Source organism: Rhamphochromis sp. 'chilingali' (genome assembly GCF_963969265.1).
Source record: "Rhamphochromis sp. 'chilingali' genome assembly, chromosome: 14".
In the NCBI taxonomy this organism is placed as follows: Eukaryota; Metazoa; Chordata; class Actinopteri; order Cichliformes; family Cichlidae; genus Rhamphochromis; species Rhamphochromis sp. 'chilingali'.
In genome coordinates this window covers 27542614-27562555 of record NC_137941.1, presented here as the reverse complement: position 1 = coordinate 27562555, position 19942 = coordinate 27542614, and the positions used below count along the sequence as shown (strand labels likewise).

The following is a 19942-nucleotide window of genomic DNA, read 5'->3' as shown; positions in this document are numbered from 1 at the left end:
AATTTAGAAAAATCATCCATGTTTGCCTTCCAGTTAGATAAGTTGCAGGGTTTCCAGCACAAAAGTCATTAGACCCAAAAGCTAATGCTAACTGGTGGCACAGAGAGAGGGATGCGCTGTCAGACTTGTAATAAAGAGATGTACATGCAGTGATGTGAAGTGTCAATGAACCTCTAGTGAAATTACCGTAAACCAAAAGTTGTTTTTCTTTTTTTCTTTTTTTCTTACTGATTTATTGATTTGTGTCTGTCACAAAGCAGGGCAGTTAGAAATAGTGGTTCCAGATACAGAAGCAACATCAAAGCACGAATGAAAGGTGTATGAGCAGTTGATGGTAACACTATATTAGTATATGTTAGGGGTCTCAAACTTGTGGCCCAGGGCCCACTTGCAGCCCACATCACCCCTACTTGCGGGGGATTTGGCCCAAGAAGTTACTTTTTTTTTTTTGTTAGGGAGGATTTATTTGTTGTTGAGTGCAATGTTAAAGTAAGTTCTTTAAAAAGCAAAAAATCATTTAACATGAAGGCAATATGAGCAGAGAGCACAAACTTGTTGAGGGATTGGCTGTATTAGTTCAGTGAGCTGCATTCTCAATCATCCAGGAAAGTAAATCTCCAAAAAGTTGATTCTGTTCATCTGGACGAAACGTTTCGTCACTCATCCAAGTGACTTCTTCAGTTTTCTTCTTGAGTAGAAGTTACTTGGATGAGTGATGAGTGACGAAACATTTCTCCCACAAAACGCTACGTCCAGATGAACAGAATCAACTTTTTGGAGATTTTCTTTCCTGGATGATTGAGAAGGCATCAAGACATTATAAAGGGAAGGAGAGCGAAGGGCGAGTTCACAAAATGAGGCACACTAAGCACTGATGTTTCAGATTTCTACCTAAGCCGATACACAGCGTGATGATCTCGTGTTCTTTACCTGCAGGAATCTGGGGAAGAACGGCCTGTCGACCAGCAGCATCCTCCTGGACAGGTGTCCCCCACCACGGCCCCCTCGTGCGCCATCTCCTCCACTGCCAAAGGACAAACTCAATCCCCCAACACCCAGTATTTATGTGAGTACAGCTGTGCCATATAAGGAGAAGTATTCATCATGTTGTTGATTCTCAGTATCTTAGCTACAGCTAACAAGCACAAACACTCTAAGCTCCTTTTTAATGCACTGATACTCTCAGTAAGCCTGGAGTCAGTTCACGTTTTCCTGTCTGACATACAGCTAGAAAACAAGAGGGATGCCTTCTTCCCCCCCCTTCATCAGTTCTGCACCAATCCCACCAACCCGGTCACTGTCATCAGAGGACTGGCTGGAGCACTCAAACTAGGTAAGAGGATGGGATGGCACAGTTTTGTAAATTAGGTGTTTTCCGTGTTGAGGGTTGCAAGTGCGGCTGGTGTGGCTGACTCGATGTTTCTTTCCCAGTCTCACATGGCTCTGTGGGTGTGTCTCTGAAATCACAGGAGGGAGCATGTTGTGTGGATAACTTTGTATGACATGTATGACAACAGCACCACCTGCAAGCTGAAAATGTTACTGCACACATTTCCTGTGGAGAAAACTAGTTGGATTTGCACCAAAAAAATAATATAAAAAAAATCACTACCATCAGCTCTTTCCCCCCCCCAACTATTATGTAACAGATTGTCCTCAGGTTATTAATAAAGAAAATAAAACAAAAACCAGTTCATGTAACATACGTGTTCCACTCTGTTCCCCTTAAGTCACAAGTTCATATCGATGGTTCGCTAAAATCTATTTTAACACTTGTTTAAAATGATGTAAGATGCATGAAAGCTGTTCTAAACTCTTCCTTGCTTCCTCATCCTCAGACTTGGGCCTGTTCTCCACTAAGACACTGGTGGAGGCTAACCCAGACCATTTAGTGGAGGTGCGGACTCAGCTGGCTCAGCCCACCGATGAGAACTGGGATCCCAGCGGCAACAGGAAGATGTGGCGCTGTGAGAGCAGCCGCTCACACACCACCATCATCAAATACGCCCAGTACCAGGCATCGTCCTTCCAGGAGTCTCTGCGGGTCAGATTTTAATTGAAGTTCTTATTTTGGCTTTCAAGTAAAAAGATAATCAGGATCAAATGCTTGGTTTTGTTTGTTAATTTTCACTACAAAACTCTGACCTTGTATTATGTTACAAATCAGCCACCTCCCATGTTACATTGAAAATATTTTCACCGTGTTGCTGAGTATGTTACCAGCCTATAAAAATCTTTTCTTTAACAGGAAGAAAATGAGAAGAAAAAGGAGGTGGAAGCGGAGGCGGGTTCCTCAGACGGGTGAACTTTCTCTGTCTTTCTGTGTAGATTTGAAAGCTTTGCGAGCTCTTGTTTCTGTTATTAATGACCTTTTACGCTCTTGCTCTTAGTGTGAAGCGAAGGAAGGGTCTGTTCAAACACATCAAGTTTGGCACCAACATCGAACTCTCAGATGACAAGAAGTAAGTGACTCATTCATTTTAGTCGATGAAACGTGTAGAGCGATTTGCAGTTGATGAAAGATGAAGCACTAGTCCCTTTTCTTCGTTTCATTGACCTCTGCCCTTTCAGGTGGAAGCAGCAGCTGCAGGAGCTGACTAAGTTGCCTGCCTTCGCCAGAGTGGTGTCAGCTGGTAACCTGCTCAGTCACGTAGGTCACACAATCCTGGGCATGAATACTGTGCAGCTCTATATGAAGGTGCCAGGGAGCAGGACACCAGGTATAGATCAACGCAGTGACCACAAGTGTGTGTGCAGTCTTTTGTCTCACTCTGTCTCACTCTGAGTAATCGTGCTTTTTCATAGGTCACCAAGAAAACAACAATTTCTGCTCCGTCAATATTAATATTGGTCCTGGGGACTGCGAGTGGTTTGCTGTGCCTGAGCCATACTGGGGCGTCATCAATGAATTCTGTGAAAAGTACGTGGACAGAAAAGATCGTTTGAAGTCTGTTAGGTGAAGCTCAAAGTGGTTCATTGTATCTGATGATATATTTCTTTATTTTACAGGAACAACATTAACTACCTGATGGGCTCCTGGTGGCCCAACCTGGAGGACTTGTATGAGACCAATGTGCCTGTTTACCGCTTCATCCAGCGTCCCGGGGACTTGGTGTGGCTTAATACAGGCACAGTTCATTGGGTTCAGGCCATCGGCTGGTGCAACAACATCGCGTGGAATGTCGGATCCCTTACAGGTTAGGAAAGGAAAGCTCCTTCTCCATCGGGGCCAGCTGTATGACTGAATCATGCACAGATGAACATAAATATGTGCTTTTTTCTTCAGCCCATCAGTACAAGCTGGCGGTGGAGCGCTACGAGTGGAACAAACTGCAGAGCGTCAAATCCATCGTTCCCATGATCCACCTCTCATGGAACATGGCCAGGAACATTAAAGTCTCAGACCACAAGCTTTATGAGATGATCAAGTAAATGCCTGTAGATTCATCATCTCATTCTTGGTTTTGTGTGCATGTTACCTTGATCTTACCTCAGGTGTGTTTCTGTTTCTTAGGTATTGTTTGTTGCGCACTCTGAAGCAGTGTCAGATGCAGAGGGAGCTGCTGCTGGCTGCCGGGAAGGAACTGGTGTGGCATGGGAGGACCCAGAACGAGCCGGCACACTACTGCAGCATCTGTGAAGTAAGCGCAGCCCTGCTCATTTGTATTTTCTTTCCTGCTGCAGGCATGCCATTCGATCGTCACTTTTCCTACTTTGGTAACGCTTGTGCACCTGCTATTTTGCACCTAGGTGGAAGTGTTTGACCTGCTGTTTGTAACCAGCGAGAGCAACAGCAGGAAAACATACGTGGTGCACTGCCAGGACTGTGCCCGTAGGGGGAGCACTAACCTGGACAACTTTGTGGTGCTGGAGCAGTACAAGATAGAGGACCTCATGCAGATTTATGACCAGTTCACACTTGTAAGTATCGGGCACAAATCCACCAGGGCGGGCCACAGAGAACCATGAAATGCTTCAGTGTGTGCTTCTTTGTCCCCACAGGCGAGTCCCCTGCCTTCCTCCTCTTGATGGTGATATTCTCTCGTTCTGAGGACTTTTAGTACCACAAATCAGAAACTCTCCGGAAACCTTGTTTTTTCTTTTCTCTCTCTCTCTCTCTCTCTCTTTTTTTTTCTTTTTTTTTTTTTTAAGTTTGTTTCTTCTGATATTCAGGAAGTAAGCCGGCAGTCACCCAACTGCACCCTGTAGCTAATCCCATAAGGCAGCTGCCTGAAAGCTGTGTGTCTATGCAACCTGCCCAGAGTGGTGTGCCACCCCAACCCCCCCACCCATCCACCCACCCAAACAGGTGGACTAGAGGGGGTGAACGGTAGCTCCACCTGTCATCACGACCAGACTGTTCTACTGCTGGCTCAGCTGGACTTCACCCCAAAAACCACACAAAATCACAAAAGGAGGAGAAAAGTCAAATTTTGTACATATTAAGTTTAAACTGGCAACATCATCACGCAAAGACTACTGACTCGATAGTTTTCCTGTTCCCCGCCATTTTTGTCTTCTGTTTGTGAGTTCACAAGAGCTTTGTTCCCTCCTTCCCCTCGATGACACAAGTACATTAGCATAGCGGGTCTTTTGTATGTTAGACACCTCCTCGGTCAGGAACATGAGTTAAAAACTGTTTTGTAATGCGAAACGTTGAGTGACAGATTCTTTGAGACATTTCCCTTCGTTTGTTTGTTTTGGATTTTTTGTAATCACTTAAGTTTTTTTGAGTATGCTGCAAGTATGATGAGACTTTGGTTCCTTTGGGTTGAGGGAGAGGAAATGAGTTGTAGGCCATGTCACAAAGAAAAAGGGTTGCACATAGTTGAAAGAGTGAACTTAAATTTGTGATGTTTTCTTTTTGTATTTGGTTGTAAATTACACTATTTATAAATGCCTATTTATTGCCTGAAAAATATTTGTTGATGGAATGCTGTACTTTTTTTTCCCAGAGTACCTGCCATTAAATTTGAAGGAGCCTTGTGATTTTTTTAATGCAGGGCCCCTCATAACGTTTTCTATATGAATAAAACTGCTTAGTAAGCATTGTACAGAGACCTTACATTGAAATGGGTTTATTGTTTGAAGGATGTTTTATGCGTCAATAAACAAAACCGGTCTTTATTTACATCTGCAGCTGTGTTGTGTCTGTGCAAACAGTGCTGTCTGCTTGTTGGGTGGAAAGTGAAAATATTCCATACATGCCAGAATTATCAGTATCATCATCCAGCAATATAAAATTAAATGCAGTTAAATGTTTAAAGTTTATGTAACACAAGACGAGTGCAGAGCCTGCAATACAAAGGATGTAGATAAGATACAAAAATGTATTATTTTTAAAAAAATTTAAAGACCGGTTACTGAAAGGCTTCCATGTGGATGGGTGGAATGCTAATTTATCATTGCATCCAGAAAATGCAACATTCATTCACTTGTTCTAAGATTAAATTTATTTTTCACCTCAAATTTCTACACACAATACTCCGTAACAACAAACTAAAAAAGGTTGGCTTTAAATTCTTTCAAATTTAGCCATCGTCCTGTCCTTATCAGTGCTGCTGGAACCCATCCCAGAGCGCTAACACAGTGAGACAGACAACCATTTGCACTCGTGGTCAATTCGTGCATGTTCTTGGGAGGAAGCTGGAATACCGCGAACCACTGCACCACAGTGCTGCTCTAATTTATTAAATGTAAGATGCAAAAATTATAACATGTGCGCCAGAATCCAAGCCTTTCCCCAATACTTTGTTGAAGCACCTTTGGCAGCAATTACAGTCTCAGGTCTTTTGAGTATGATGCTACAATCTTGGCACATATTTTTGGGCACTTTCTCCCATTCTTTGATGGGGAGCTTCAGTGCACACCCATTTTCAAATCCCTCTCCAGAGATGGTCACTCAGGTTCATCATCATCACCCATGGGTTGGAGAAGAGCATGCTAAACGTCCTGTGGTGAATTTGGCTTTCAGGCTAACACATACAGCTCTTCAGCTTTCAGATGTATTTTATGTTTGATTTGCTATTTTCCCAAATTAGATGTGTTACCATAGCCAGCTTTGCATCGTACAAATGATGGAAATGCAGAGATCACAAGTTGCCACAAGTTTTGACAAGTTGCCACATGTGAGACTGCTTTCAGCTAGCCGCTGTCACAGCTGCCCTGAGTGTTTGTCATGGCAGGACTGTCACTACATGCCCTTGGGCTCATTGTTCCTCTAACCCAGATGTGCTCTGGTATGGAAACTTTGGTATTCAGTAGGACTGATGCAATTTAGTCTGCACACAGCCTGTGTTTTGTAGCAGGCTGTGAAAATGCTCTTGAACACTGTAAAGTTGAAGATTTTTAACACTGGAGTCTCTGTGTGGATCGACTTCTTTTTCCAGACAGCCTCAAGTGAAACCTAAAGGTACTGCAGTTGTTATCAATCCCTCATTTTCCAGCTCTGGAGGTTGCCCTTTGGGGTTCACAGCCTGCTCCAGTCGACTAGCATGGGTTCAAAGGAGGTCTATTATGCTCAGTCCAGAGTTAGAAATTTACAGGGCAAAATAACCCTTTAGTTAATCTTATACTGGCGTTATGGTTTAACGGGCAGTTTTACTTAGAAAGCTTCCTGACTGAGTGAAGTGACCTGGACGTATCTGCACAGCAGCTTCAAAGAGACTGTGTTAAATTCTTTTACTAATGAAAGGTGTTTCAGTGCTTCCTCCATTACCTCCTTTATCAGATGATACTGGAGCATCCTTTCTAAAGAGAAAAGGAGATAATATCATCACACAGTTTAAAACCACACACCATCTGACTGTCCACAAACGTAAGTAACTCGACAACTAATGCTAGATAGACTGGTTCTTAAACACACCGTTTCTGCTCTACTTGAGGACTTTATAATAAAAAACGTCTCATTCATACAAGTGCTTTAAAAAAAACAAAAAAAACATCTAAGTGCTTTCTGTCCAACTGGAGGAACGGGAGTAACTCAGGGTTCAGTATCTTGCGCAAGGACACTTCAGTAAAATCTGCTTCTTATGAATTTGTTTCCTAATAGCTGTATTGAAATGATCAAAGTAAAGAGAAGGTTGTAGAGTGACGCGGTATGCATTGCTTTGTCTTGAGGATTCCTGGTAAGCCCTTTCCTCCAGAGATCTGTGGTTTTAATAAAGGCAGTGTTGAAGTACATCAAACAGCAGGGTGAGCAACATCTTTTAGTACAGCTGTTTCATGTTGCTTTTGTGATTAACATTTTGCTTTAACCTTGGTTTTCCCCCGCCCTGCCCACGTTTATTTAGCCTGCATAACAGAGAGCAGGGTATAGACATGAGGTGATGCGTCTAATATGCTATAATCTTTGGGATGTTGTAGTTTTAACTTCACCTTCACCTTAACTTCATCTGTCAGATTTAAGAATACTCATGGAAGGGTCGTTGGATTGTCCTCATGAATACTTTTCCACTACAACAAGAAAAAGACTTTAGGCTAAATGTCTATATCAGCTACAAGCATTTATCTCATGCTACAGCCTCACAGTTCATCTCCTGTCTGAAACAAGCCATTTTGGATCTTCTCCCTTTCTTCTGATTGGCTTCTCCTCACAAGCAAAAACTAAACTAACATAACAATAAAGAGGAAATATACTTTGTACTTTTAGTCTTTAGTTATCGAAACTTGCCTGATGAGGCTTTGACAGACGTATTTATTGAGACTGTAAGTCAGCTGCTTTTTAGCTAATTAGAAAATGTCAAACTATCATAACTCTGAAACAAATACTGTAAAACCACTGTCATTTAATGGTCGGGCATTGTACAGCTACAAGCATTTCACCCCCATGTCATATTGTGTATGGTTGTGTGTGTGTGACAAATAAAATTTGAATTTGAATTTGAATTTGAAAACAGCAGATGAGAGGTCAAAAAAGCTGCAACTTAAGAAAAGAAAAGAACAAAACACCATGTAAAAAGAAAAAAACAGATGAAGTGTTTCTTTGTGACAATAAGACCAGCTGCACATGTAAGTTACTGTAAGTTACATGCTTACAGTAAAGAGCTAATGGCAAACATGCAACTACAGTATTGCATGAATTGTAATATAAACACACATTACCTGCATCCTTTTCTCCCTCACTATGCTAAAGAATCCTCCGGTTTTTGGCTCATAGTGAAAACTTCTCTACACGCTGACCTAATTATTTGACACTATGGCCACATTTCATATGAACAACTAACAAAATGAAAAAAACATTTTTATTTTTTGTTTATTATATATTTTATGCTACTAGAATGACAAATGTTCTTTTTTACGAACACAAAATGCTGACAATTATAAGACGGCTCGGTGTGTTCAGAGACAAACATAATCAGATTGGTGGGGCCTGACTGATGCAACAGTACAGATCAGCCTCCCACTACCAAAACTACAGGTGGCTGAAAACAGTTTGATACGGTGCCAAACAGCAGTTGAGACAGCTGTCCTGTGTTTGTGGCTGTTTGGCCCGTGCTCTGTGGGTGGTCATTTCCACCTTCACTGGAGCAAAGCAGGAAGTGAGTCAGTGTGATGGCCATCGCCTGCGTCTTTGAATGAACAGTTTTTGGCTCTATCTCTGCCTGCACTTTTTGTTTGTTCACTCACCTTGCTGTTCCTCCTACTAATACGATCAATTTAAATACTGTACACTACCCTTTAAAAGAGAATCCTTTAAAAAAGCTAAAGTCATGCTTGGCCTGCTACTTTTTGTAGCTGATGCACACATTAGAGTGAAAATAGATGAGCCTCTTGTTACAGGTGAATGCATAGGTTCTCATACAAAATGATGTATTTTAGTTGAGATTCCTCATAGCACACATAAAGAAAAAGAAATCTGGAAATACCCCGGCTCTAGTTACCCTTTTGGATTTTGTGATTTCTGTCAGCTCAGTGCATTTCTTCCTGTTAAACCCTAACTTCATATTAAAGATCCTTTAATAATACTACCTGCCTTCAGTCCTGCAGCGTCAGCAACTGGGTCCACGCTTGGCTGCTATTTGTCCATTCTTTGGTTTTTCTACAGCAGGCTGCCAGTAAAAATTTAACTTTGCCAAGTGGATCAGTAAGAGAGCAATTAAAATAGTTTTGCTCACAGGGCTTCAGTTTTCTTTAAATTATTTCACAGAGTTGTTGAGCTGTGCGATATACTGCTTAGGGTAGCGCTTAAAATATTACATTTAGAATCACTGAAACATGTGTGTGAAAGCACTTCCCCAAAAAGAAATAAAATATGAAACAGGCCACCTAATTTCTTGTTTGTTTTTTGGTGTAACTTGTTTGCTTGAACACAGCTGAGGTCTCCTTCAGTGCTCGCTGGTTTTGTGCACAGAATTCACGAGGGAGCCTGTTATTCCACCATATTCAGTCCAGTGCAAGTGTGCCACAGTCAGACTGTGTGGCATAACAAAGTCATGATGCCTCATTAAATGTCCCCATGGTGCATCCAGTTTCAGTGGGGAACTGTTTCTTTATAAAATCCAAATGACGTCTATAAGTACAGAAATGGAAACAAAATAATGACCCAGAGCAAAGCAGCTGAGAGAAATCAAAAGCTTTTCTGATGTTCTGCCTACAATCAATATAACGTTCTGTCTTTATCCTCTACCCACTAGGTTGTCACATTTGGTAATTAAACAGTGTAGTTTTTTTAGAGGTGCTGTGCAAAATCTACTTTACGTTTTCCCCCTAAGAGAAGAACAGATAATTCCGTGATTTACAACTGAGGAAAAGAGGAACTTTGATAATTGTCAGTTTGTAAAAGAGGAACAGAAAGTGCCTTCCACCTCCGGGCTAATAATGGTTCAGAAATGTTACAACCAGCTAAATAAATAGTGAAATGACTGACTGGCTCCATTTGATTAAACTGTTTCTACATTTATGATCAGTTTAACAGCCTTGATTTAATCTGACTCTATGTAATGACAGCCCAAACCTCAAGTAAAAGAAAGAATAAAGATATCTGTTATATTCACAGTGTTTTGAAATGGCATGTGATAGCAATATAACTCCAGACTCAGTTATATTAATGTCTCAACATAAACCAAGCCACTGGCCTTCCCTCTGGGGTTAGAGTTTGAGCTCAGTGAACGCTCCTTTTTCACCTACTTTTAGAACTCCCATGTGGGAAAGCTCATAACAGAAAAAGGGTTAAATGAATGTGCCCTGTGGCTAAAAAAACAAACAAAAAACCCAGTCATACCCCTAACCTTAGATAAGTTGAGGTTGACTTGGACACGAGATCTGGCAACTTTGCTTTTATATATAGGAAGTTTACCAAAATACAACCTTACTGTAAAGTGCATTTATAAATCTGTCTGCAGTTATTTAGATTACACTCAGTCTGACCCTGACCACTATTGTCTGGAGACTGGTTGCCTCCCACCAGTCGACCTGTGCAATTAACTTGTCATGGAAAGTAGTTTCCCATTCTCAACCTCTGGGTGACCAATTTATTGCAATCACCGAGCAGCCACCATTTTTTCGTTGTCACACAGAGGTTGGTGCCTTATTTTGAGTCTACCGTGACTGAGCCATGAGTGCCGTAATTGCCTAGTGACCGGTCCAGTACCCAGCCTCTGATCGTAGGTTCCAGCCCTCCTTCAACTCATCTTGATAAACAGCTGGAAATGGATTGATGTTTCCACTGCAGCTGGATGGAATGAAATGGATACATTTTCCAAAACTTGTTTGATTCTCTTTCTTTTCCATCTCATTAGAATGAAATCGTTGAGAGAAATGGACAGATAATTTGCTGTGCACATCCATTTCCTGTTACGTTTGCAACGTGAACCAGCAGTATGTCTGCAAATGTCTTTTATTTCAAACTACAAAGGTTATTTTTAAACAGATGTGACAGTACCCTGCAGTCCACCATTCTTTGTGGGCCTCACAAGCCGGATCAATCCAAATATTGATAGTATTGATACCAACCTCGGTATTGGTGTATCAATGGAAGCACGATTGGATCTACTCTTTAGTTTGTTTCTCTCTTCTAAGTTCAGAACGTAGCTGCTGTTCATCAGAAAATAGACACGTCTGTGCAAACACCACTCTTCTCATGCTGGTACTCTTTGCTCCATCCTCTCCTCCCTGCAGTCACGTGACTCAGCGGCACTGAGCAGAGCCAGGCAGACTGACGTGAGTAAGAAAGAGGAACATGGCGTAGAGGTGCTTTGTGGCTGTAAATGAAAACATTGTAATCAGTGATGTGTGTTTGAAAGAAACTCAGTACTGCACCAACTCATGTAAGGACAAGAAAGGGCATAAAAGAGAAAAAGCTTGAACATGAACTGTGAAAAATGAACACATGATTGTCAAGTCTGTTTTAATGATGTGACACATTTAAGACAGAACTGATGCAAAGTGCTTTTGAGACAGGCACATTTACATTCCAGGTTTCCAAAAAACCCGTCATTTTTTATAGTGCTGGTTTAGTTCATTTTTTAAGGTACTCATTTGTGCACTGCTGTCTTCAGGTCCAGCTACAGGGCATTTTAATCAGGTCTGGGTTTTGACTTGGCCATTGCAACACCTCGATTCTTTTCTTGTAAAGTCTGTATGTTGTAAATTTGCTGCTGTGATTGGAATCATTGTCCTGTTGCACGATCCAAATTTCAGGGGTGTATAGCTTTTTATTTATTTTTCAGCTTAAAATATCACCCGCTTTAACTTAAAGTAGTTGTACGGTGATATTAGTTTTTACCACTAGATAGCAGTAGAAGCTTTGGTCTCTTATTCAACCCCCAAAATAACAAATACCCTGGATTTTCTGGATTTGATCCACATAGAAGCTTCAACAAACTAAAATAAAATGTTAAAGTTGGCTAGCTACTATTTTAATTTTTCAAGGAAAAGAATGCAGCAGCAGCTATTTACCACCAAAACTCCAGCGACCTCAGTACTGAATGTGTAAACTGCTGCTAGTATAGGACAAAACAAAACAAAATCCATCCATTAATCCATTGCAGCTTACAAAAACAACATTTTTTTTCTTTACCTAAAAAATTAACCACAGAGAGGAATTTATGCCAAAACAGAAAGCCTACTTTAAACAATTTGTAACACAGCAGTCAGGTCAATCATTCCTTTTCACTTTAAAGGTCCTCTTTAATTGTGTTGCAGTCTGTTCACACATCATGTTATGACAGTGTTATCTCTGCTAAGCTGCAGCAGGAGTGTCAAACAAAAAGTATGGCTTTGGCACTAAAAAAGCACCTGTGAGGAAAAGAAACCTTCATCAGAGCTACTCATTTAATAACAAATATCATACTTGTTCTGTGGTTTCACCAAAATGTAATTTGCACTGAGGATCATCACTGGAAATCATTGGATCTCAACTAGATTTGATAAAGTTTGGCGCATTTGAATAATTTGGCAGCACATATATGACTATGAAATGGCTTGAGGCTAAGTTTCAAGTCAATGTTGAAGAGCCGCTTTTCACAGAAGTTTTTCTGGCATGTGACACGGGGAGTTGGACAGGTGTAATGAATAGTTGGCTGAATGGCTGCATTCAACTTAGTTGCTTTAATTTCAGCTCCTGAAACTGTACATGCTGTTTCACTGACACGCTGTGATTAATCGCTGGGACATTTGAATAGTTTGGGAGCATGTTGTTAAAACTTCTTTTCTATAGTCAGAAATTCATGACTTGTGAAAAAAAGCCTCTATATTATCTTTCTGTCTTTTATCTCACCAGTCCTTTTTAAATGGTAAATGGTCTGTATTTGTATAGGTCTTTACTTAGTCCCTATGGACCCCACTACATTCAGTCATCTACCTATTAACACACTGGTGATGGCCACAGCTGCCCTAGGGCGCACTGACAGAGACGAGGCTGCCGGACACTGGCGCCAACAGGCCCTCTGACCACCACCAGTAGGCAAAGGGGGAAGTGTCTTGCCCAAGGACACAACAACCGAGACTGTTGGAGCCGGGGCTCGAACCGGCAACCTTCCGACTACATGACAAACTGCCAACTCTTGAGCCACGATCGCTCTTTTTTATCAGTAAAAAGAAATATCCTGGTAGTGTGAGTATAGCATCAGTTCATGCAGGCAATACACTCAAGCTCAACCAGCAATCTTGACAAACTGGCAAATCTCAAATAGGGTACAGTATTTAAAAGCTGCTTCAGCCTGCCCACTATTGCTGCTTATTGGCAAGCTGCATTGCAATCCACCTCCACCCAAACTCCTCCTTTCCATGCTGTTTCTGTTCTATTTGTTGCCATATCTTCTTTTCTGTGCTAGAGGTTATCAAACACTTATCAAACTAAACACATCACCCGCTGCACGGCAAGGCTGACACAGACAGACAGACACAACTTACACGCCCGCAGCTGTCGTTGGACTTTAGGGAATAAACCAGACCAGCTGGAGACAACCTACACCTGCTGGTTTACTTTTTTATTTGTGAAGCTTTGTATAACTACTCTACAAAGTACAAAAAGTGAGGCTAAGAGAAATGTATTATTATTTATCTATGTGCGAAAAGTGCTTTCCATTAAAGCTATTAATGTGTTACGCCCATCATTCAACTCAGCAGGAGGAAAGTGCTTTGTCCTAACTTCAAATCAGACATATTTCTTCGCTTTCTTCAACACCTGATAGCTGGATTCAGTTTATTCTTGGCAAAAGCTGTCACTGCTGTTACTGTGTATTCAGATCATTCCGGTTACAGCTTATTTTGTCCATTCATTTTTCAGTTAGTCCAACTTTGTACTACATGGACCCATCAACACACACTGGTGCCCTCCACTGCAGTATTTGGGTGACCATTCTGACAAAGTGGGCATTCAGTTTATTATGGATCATTGTAAGTGACCCTATCCTGCTGGTTAAAAGCTCATTAAAATGCTGTTTTAGAAAGATTTCAAATATAAAAACAAAAAACAATGGAAGTTGCAAAGTGCTGAGAGACGGACTAATGCAATGTTGAAAATTTGTTGATTTGAACAACAACGACAGCAGAATGCATTAACATCCCGCTGTGATACTGCCATAGCGTTGGTTGGTTTGTTTGGCCTCTGAGTGGGCACCACTTTCCTTTTTGTTTTGGCTTATGGGTAAAAAGGATCGAAGTATTCAAAAATCTGGCGACTTACTGGCAATTACTCTGACAACCTTTTACATGAACAGTCGGTGTGAAACATATGAATACAAGGCTTACAATAACACTAAAATTAGACTTTTTGGTCCTTTATGGTGCCTGAATCTTTAAACAATATATTCCTTACCTAAATCTTTGAAAATCTTTAGAAAGCATGTGATGGGGGACATTCATTGTGCTCACTGGATGACATTCATTGTGCTACTGTAATAAAATGAGTCATAAGTGCGAGTTCATTCATCTGTAACAAGGTCTGTAGGCACTGTGCTTGACAGTTACTTCATTATCACGACCACAGGTGGCTGTGTTGAACCGATGGACTGACAACCGCTTCAACCAAAACACTTTTAATTTATTCATGATCCCTTTTAAATTTTACGTTTTTTAAAAAAAAAAAAAAACTGTACTGGCAGGCTATGTTTTTTCTCCACTCTTCACTTACCTTCAGAGTGAGGATGGGGTGGAGGCTGACATTTTAGAAAATATCAAAGATGGAAGCTGAAGTCTGGTTTTGTAGAGATTTCTGTTTTTGGTCTGTCAGGTATAAAAGGCAGTTATACACATTTATAAGTGCAGTTATGCACTTTATAATTACAATTATGAGGTTCAGTAACAAAGTGGATTTGTGGGTCTGTGCACACACATATTATGGATGGATAAGCTCGTGCACAGCATGCACCACGGGCAATGGCTGAGCACAAGATCAGTAGAGGCTGGGGTCTATCACACCATGGTCCCAGGTGCTGGCTGTGCAAAGATGCCCCTGAGACAATCCAGCACATAACAGCAAGGTGCAGGAAGAGAGAGGCAGGGGATGAGTGGAATGCCATAACCAAGTGGCTCGCATATTATACAGGAACATCTGTGCTGACTAAAGTCTGGAAGTCACGAGGTCAAAACTGAAAAAACAAACAAACAAAAAACGCCAAACATGACCAAACTAAGATCCTGTGGGACTTCCAGATACAGACAGACAAACTAGTGATGGCTAACCAAGGCAGTCACGCAACAGCTCTCCTGGCTCTTCCATCGGATGAGATGCTTGCAGATGTGAACAGTACTCTATTCACCATCCCTGCTACCAGTATCACTGAAACCAATGTCAAAGCAATCCTAAAGCACTTGACTATAAAATCAAGGATGCTTGTAGAGGAAGCCCCCTGTGGAAAAGAAGGTTAGAAGCCAAAGTCAGGGAAGACCAGAAGGATGTTAGTCAGTTAACTAAGATGCTACTGAGGTAGAAATTAAGAAACAAGGGTTCACAGCTCTGATCACTTGGCTCAAGAGATATGGAGTGGAATGACCATCAGACACCTCCTGTGTATGGATGACATCAAGCTGTCAGTGTGTCAAAATGCTTGTAAAATGTATGTCATCACAGATCTCAGCGTCATGGTGAGTGATAGCTAAGCTGTACTTGAAGTGAAACCTCAATGTTTGTGCTTAAAATGAACCAAACAGCGAGCAAAAAGAAAAGCAAGTGAAAGACTGATATCTACAGAGTTTGATGAATTTAAAAAAAAAGATTTATGGTCTTTTCTAGTGTGCAGACCTACATGTCATTTCAGGAATGCTTATATGGTTTGTTTTGAATAGCATAAATGAAGTACACTACCCACGATTTTGCTAACTCACCCCCATTTAAAGTTTACAAGTTTGTTGTGTTTTTACTGGTGAGAGTTGCACCACACGGTTTGCAGTGCTAGTTGCCCCCCACTGAAAGAAATGTTCTTTGCTGTACTGTTTTCAACAGTCAGATTGGTCTAACCTTACTGTACTAGTAGTTTACATTTCATTGGATCACTTACAAAGTCGTACTGCCTTTCTACACAACTTAATTAGTTCTGATTGGATCTCATATCTCCAGGACACATTTTTATTCTTTAATGAAAGTATCAGTCCATTTCATCATAGTTTTAGTTTTAGTTTTTAAAATATAATGATTGTCTTGTTTTTGTCAGGAAAAAAAGGTTGTTGATAAAAACTAAGCAAAAATTATTGGTCAAAGAAATGAACATGGGAATAACTGGTAGGAGGCAGGTTGAAGATATGCAGCAGCTACTGTCAGGGTAAATCATATGAGCATCCTATATGAACAACAAAATCAGCTGTGCCATTAGCCGATGTCGTCTGGCAGTGAGATCAAAGGTCCTCTCTAAAAATGAACTTTTTTCTTATTAAAATTTCCTCCAAATCACACAAACTCCACTGCCTTCATTTAAAAATCAAGATCTGTGATGTTAACAATATTTTTCATTTCAAATAAAATGTAACTTTTGAAACAAGATGGCTCTCAGTCCAGGGAAAGTTCTGCTTCCAGTGAATCGCAGTTGTAAGTTTCAAGTATCCACACCACTTCAGCTCAGAGTGAAGATGAAACATCCAGATAAAGGATCAGGTTTTTGAGCTGAGAGGATTTGAAAGCAGTCTTGCTGAGCAGCAGAGAAAGCCTAACACTTCACATCAGTCTGATCAACCGATGACCCCACTTGCCATTAAAACCATTAAAACTGTGATCAGAGCCAGTTTAACACAAAGCCAGCAGATGTCACTATAGTTGTGAAAAAAATGGACACTAACTTAAGGGTGTGGAAAGCACCACACACACACACACACACGCACACGCACACGCACACACACACACACACACACACACACACACATTACTAAACAGGATCAAAGCTGTTCCTAAATCCTTAAGGTGTATTCCAGATGCGTTAGTCACTCATGTGAGTCAACTTGTATTTGTTCCGTTTACTCCTAAACAGAGTGAGTCACGGCAAAGTTGGCAAAGAAAACACATGCAAGTATTTTAGAACAGGAAATGGATGTACAGAAGGGCAGAAATTATATTTCTTGGACTGTGTGCATCAAGCACTTTCAGCAGCCAAGAGGAAATCATAGTCATTTGTGGAAGTGCTGGGTTTGTGAGGAATGTGTCTGTAAGAAGCACGGACTGCCGTTAATGCAGAGAGCAAAACATCTGAAGTCTGACAAGGCTGAGATGAGAAAATAAAATAGCTTTCTGGTAGAGAATGCCACCAAAAGATAGTTTTCTTCTTCTTGTTCAAGGATGATTTATTGAAAAATAGCAAAAGTTCCAGCTTGCATCCAGCTGCTTCAGTTAAACTTTGGTATGAAACTGAGATCAGAATAAATTGCAGTAATGCATTAGCTTTTAACAATGAAGAAAAGGGCTGAATGTAGCTGAAACATAGCACAAAGTAACAGTGTATCTGTTGTCTTTATAATAAGTATTATTCTTAATATTAATTATTAGGCATCGTTACGCACCATCATCAGCTTAGTCTGAAATGAGGTGTTAAAACGTGATTTCCTCACAGTTAACAATCTTATAATATTGTATAAAACACACAGACAATATCCATAAATCCATGCATGAAAACGTATCCACGTGAGCTTAATATCCATCAAAGATAATCTTGAAAAGGAATTCCCATATCATGGGAATCCCAGTAATTTCTGTCTCCATTAACCACTTTTCTAAAGGAGGTATCCACACCTGGTAACTAAATGGAACAGACACCATGAATCTAGCAAGTAAGAAAGAAAAATAGGTCTTATCATCTGCATCACTAAAGAAAAAGTCTTAATAAAATAGTGTTAAAAAAAACAAAGAAGAAGAAAAGAATTCACTTGTGAATATCAATGGATAATAACATATAAATAAAAGGCAGGACAAAAATCTGGAAAGGATTCAGCTTTAAAAGCAAATGTTTGTATGTAATATGTGTGTAGCATTTCCGTTATTTCACTCCAAGTAAATTCACAGAAAGACTTTTGAAAAGATAGACGTAGAAGCACCGTGACGACCATCCACAGCTCTCATACGGGGAACACGGGGCATTTTTATTGCTTTTTATTGCTTTTATTTACTCAAAGGCAAGCTAAAATACATAGTACATACCACCCACAAAATGTATTTGAATAAAAGAAGTATTTTTCATTAAAATAATATTGTAGTAGTTAATAATTATGCAAGCATGTTATTCTATTTGTACAGCTGTTTCGTAAAGAAAGTAACCGCACTCTTGGTCGGTTATTCACTGTCGTTTTTGAACTCTTCCTCGTCTCGGCTGTTTCACACGTACACTCTGTATTGAGAACTGCGAGCCGAGGTGCTCGGCATCCGCTCTGTTCGGTTTCAGGAGCGAGACAGGCGGAGGCGGAGGCGGAGGGTCGGTGTGGTGCGGTCCAGTGACTCAGCCGAGAGTCAGAGCCGGCGCGGTGGGTCGCGTGCGTCTCCCGGGGCGCGAGGAAACCGCAAAGTACAGGGCTGGGACGAACAAACAACCGCAAACTTCATGCGACCTCACAAGGCAACAGAACCGCAAACTCTCCTGATAATGCAAACACAAGATAGTGACAGGAAAAACGCGCAGGGTGACTGGCAAAAGGCCAACAAACTGTAAGTCATCCATTCACAAGCCTTCTTTATTTGGGTGGGAAAAGTCCCTACACCTCCGGCAGCCATAACTCATGACTCATTTCTTATGGAAGTTGTTAGTTAGCTGTTTATGTAGTCAATGTGATAAAGACAAAAATGGAAGATTTAAATCTTATGATAAAGGCACAAAAAATGGGAAGGAAAAAAAAAACACTTGCAGCAAAAGCAACTGTTGCCTGCAGTGAAAAACCTACAAAAACCTTTGTATTACGGCAAGAGACGCAGGAACCTGAAAAAAAAAGAAAAAAAAAGAAAAAAAAAAAAGCTCTTGAAATCTGATTTCAAAACAAAAGCATTTGAAACCTTATTTCAAAATAATAGCCAACTTCGAGTGAATTTAGCTTTCAAATTAACAGACACGTTAAGAACATAATAATAAATATCATTCAGTCTTGTTTCCACACTCTAATGTTAGATCCAACTGATTAGACCCTTGTACTCTTGTAGCACCCTGTCACTATCAAGGCCATCTTCTTGTGCATTTCAAAGTAAAAGCTCTCTGAATTTTCATTTTTGAACTACTCTTTCAATGACTTCAGAATTTTCTTAGAAGGACAATTCATGTTTCCACAGGATAATTGGAGTTTATATCGACAGTATACACCTTCACAGGGATGCCATGTCAATATCAAGACAATCTGCCATTTAAAGATGCTGACTTATTGCAGAGTATTTGTGAACGAGATGAGGCCTGTTGTTTGTATTCCTAGACTATTTAATTTATTTAATAAAATATCAGGTCGCCACGCAACATGCCATGAAACTATGGGGTATCATTTTTTTCCCCAACCCCTAAAATCTAAGATGAATGAAATCAAAGGCTCTCAACTGTTACAGTTGTCATGGTGCGCAATGTACTCCTTCGTGTTCAAAGAGAGAATAGCTTGCTACCACACATTTGAAACCGTTGGACTCTACTGTGCATCAGCGCAGCAACATTGGCTAATACAATGGCTAATACACAGTGTTGGGAAGGTTACTTTAAAAATGTATTCCACTACAGAATACGTTTCTGAATACTTTGGATTCTGAATACTTTGGATTGCTTAATATATTATCATGCTTTTTACAGCTACATGAATGTACTATAGCTGTGTGATTTATTACTATTACTGAAGGTTACTCGCCATTTTTGCAGCGATCTCATATTAAAACTATTCCTCTGGCTAATACGTCGGGTTCTGTGTCAGGCTCGTAGGCAAAAACTAGCTTTACTTTGCTGTCTCGGTCAACTTTGCTAGCGAGAGACAGAGAGAGGCGTTGAAAGGCTGCTCCAACAGAACTTATTGTTTTGGAGGAAAACACGAGCACAGTGTACAGTCAAGTCTTAATAGCTTACTT

General features: G+C 40.6%; 1 protein-coding gene across 1 annotated transcript in view; it reads left to right on the top strand.

Moving 5' to 3' along the window:
• Nucleotides 1-5131, top strand: part of kdm6a (lysine (K)-specific demethylase 6A) — a 51497-nt gene extending 46366 nt beyond the window's left edge. Inside the window, exons 19-30 of the mRNA XM_080902378.1 lie at nt 937-1066; nt 1228-1333; nt 1839-2044; nt 2249-2301; nt 2391-2462; nt 2572-2720; nt 2806-2920; nt 3010-3197; nt 3287-3428; nt 3515-3641; nt 3751-3921; nt 4003-5131. Of these exons, the coding sequence (XP_080758504.1) occupies nt 937-1066; nt 1228-1333; nt 1839-2044; nt 2249-2301; nt 2391-2462; nt 2572-2720; nt 2806-2920; nt 3010-3197; nt 3287-3428; nt 3515-3641; nt 3751-3921; nt 4003-4029 (1486 nt within the window). The 3' untranslated portion in view covers nt 4030-5131. The remainder of the gene's footprint in view (nt 1-936; nt 1067-1227; nt 1334-1838; nt 2045-2248; nt 2302-2390; nt 2463-2571; nt 2721-2805; nt 2921-3009; nt 3198-3286; nt 3429-3514; nt 3642-3750; nt 3922-4002) is intronic.
• The last annotated feature ends 14811 nt before the right edge of the window (nt 5132-19942 follow it).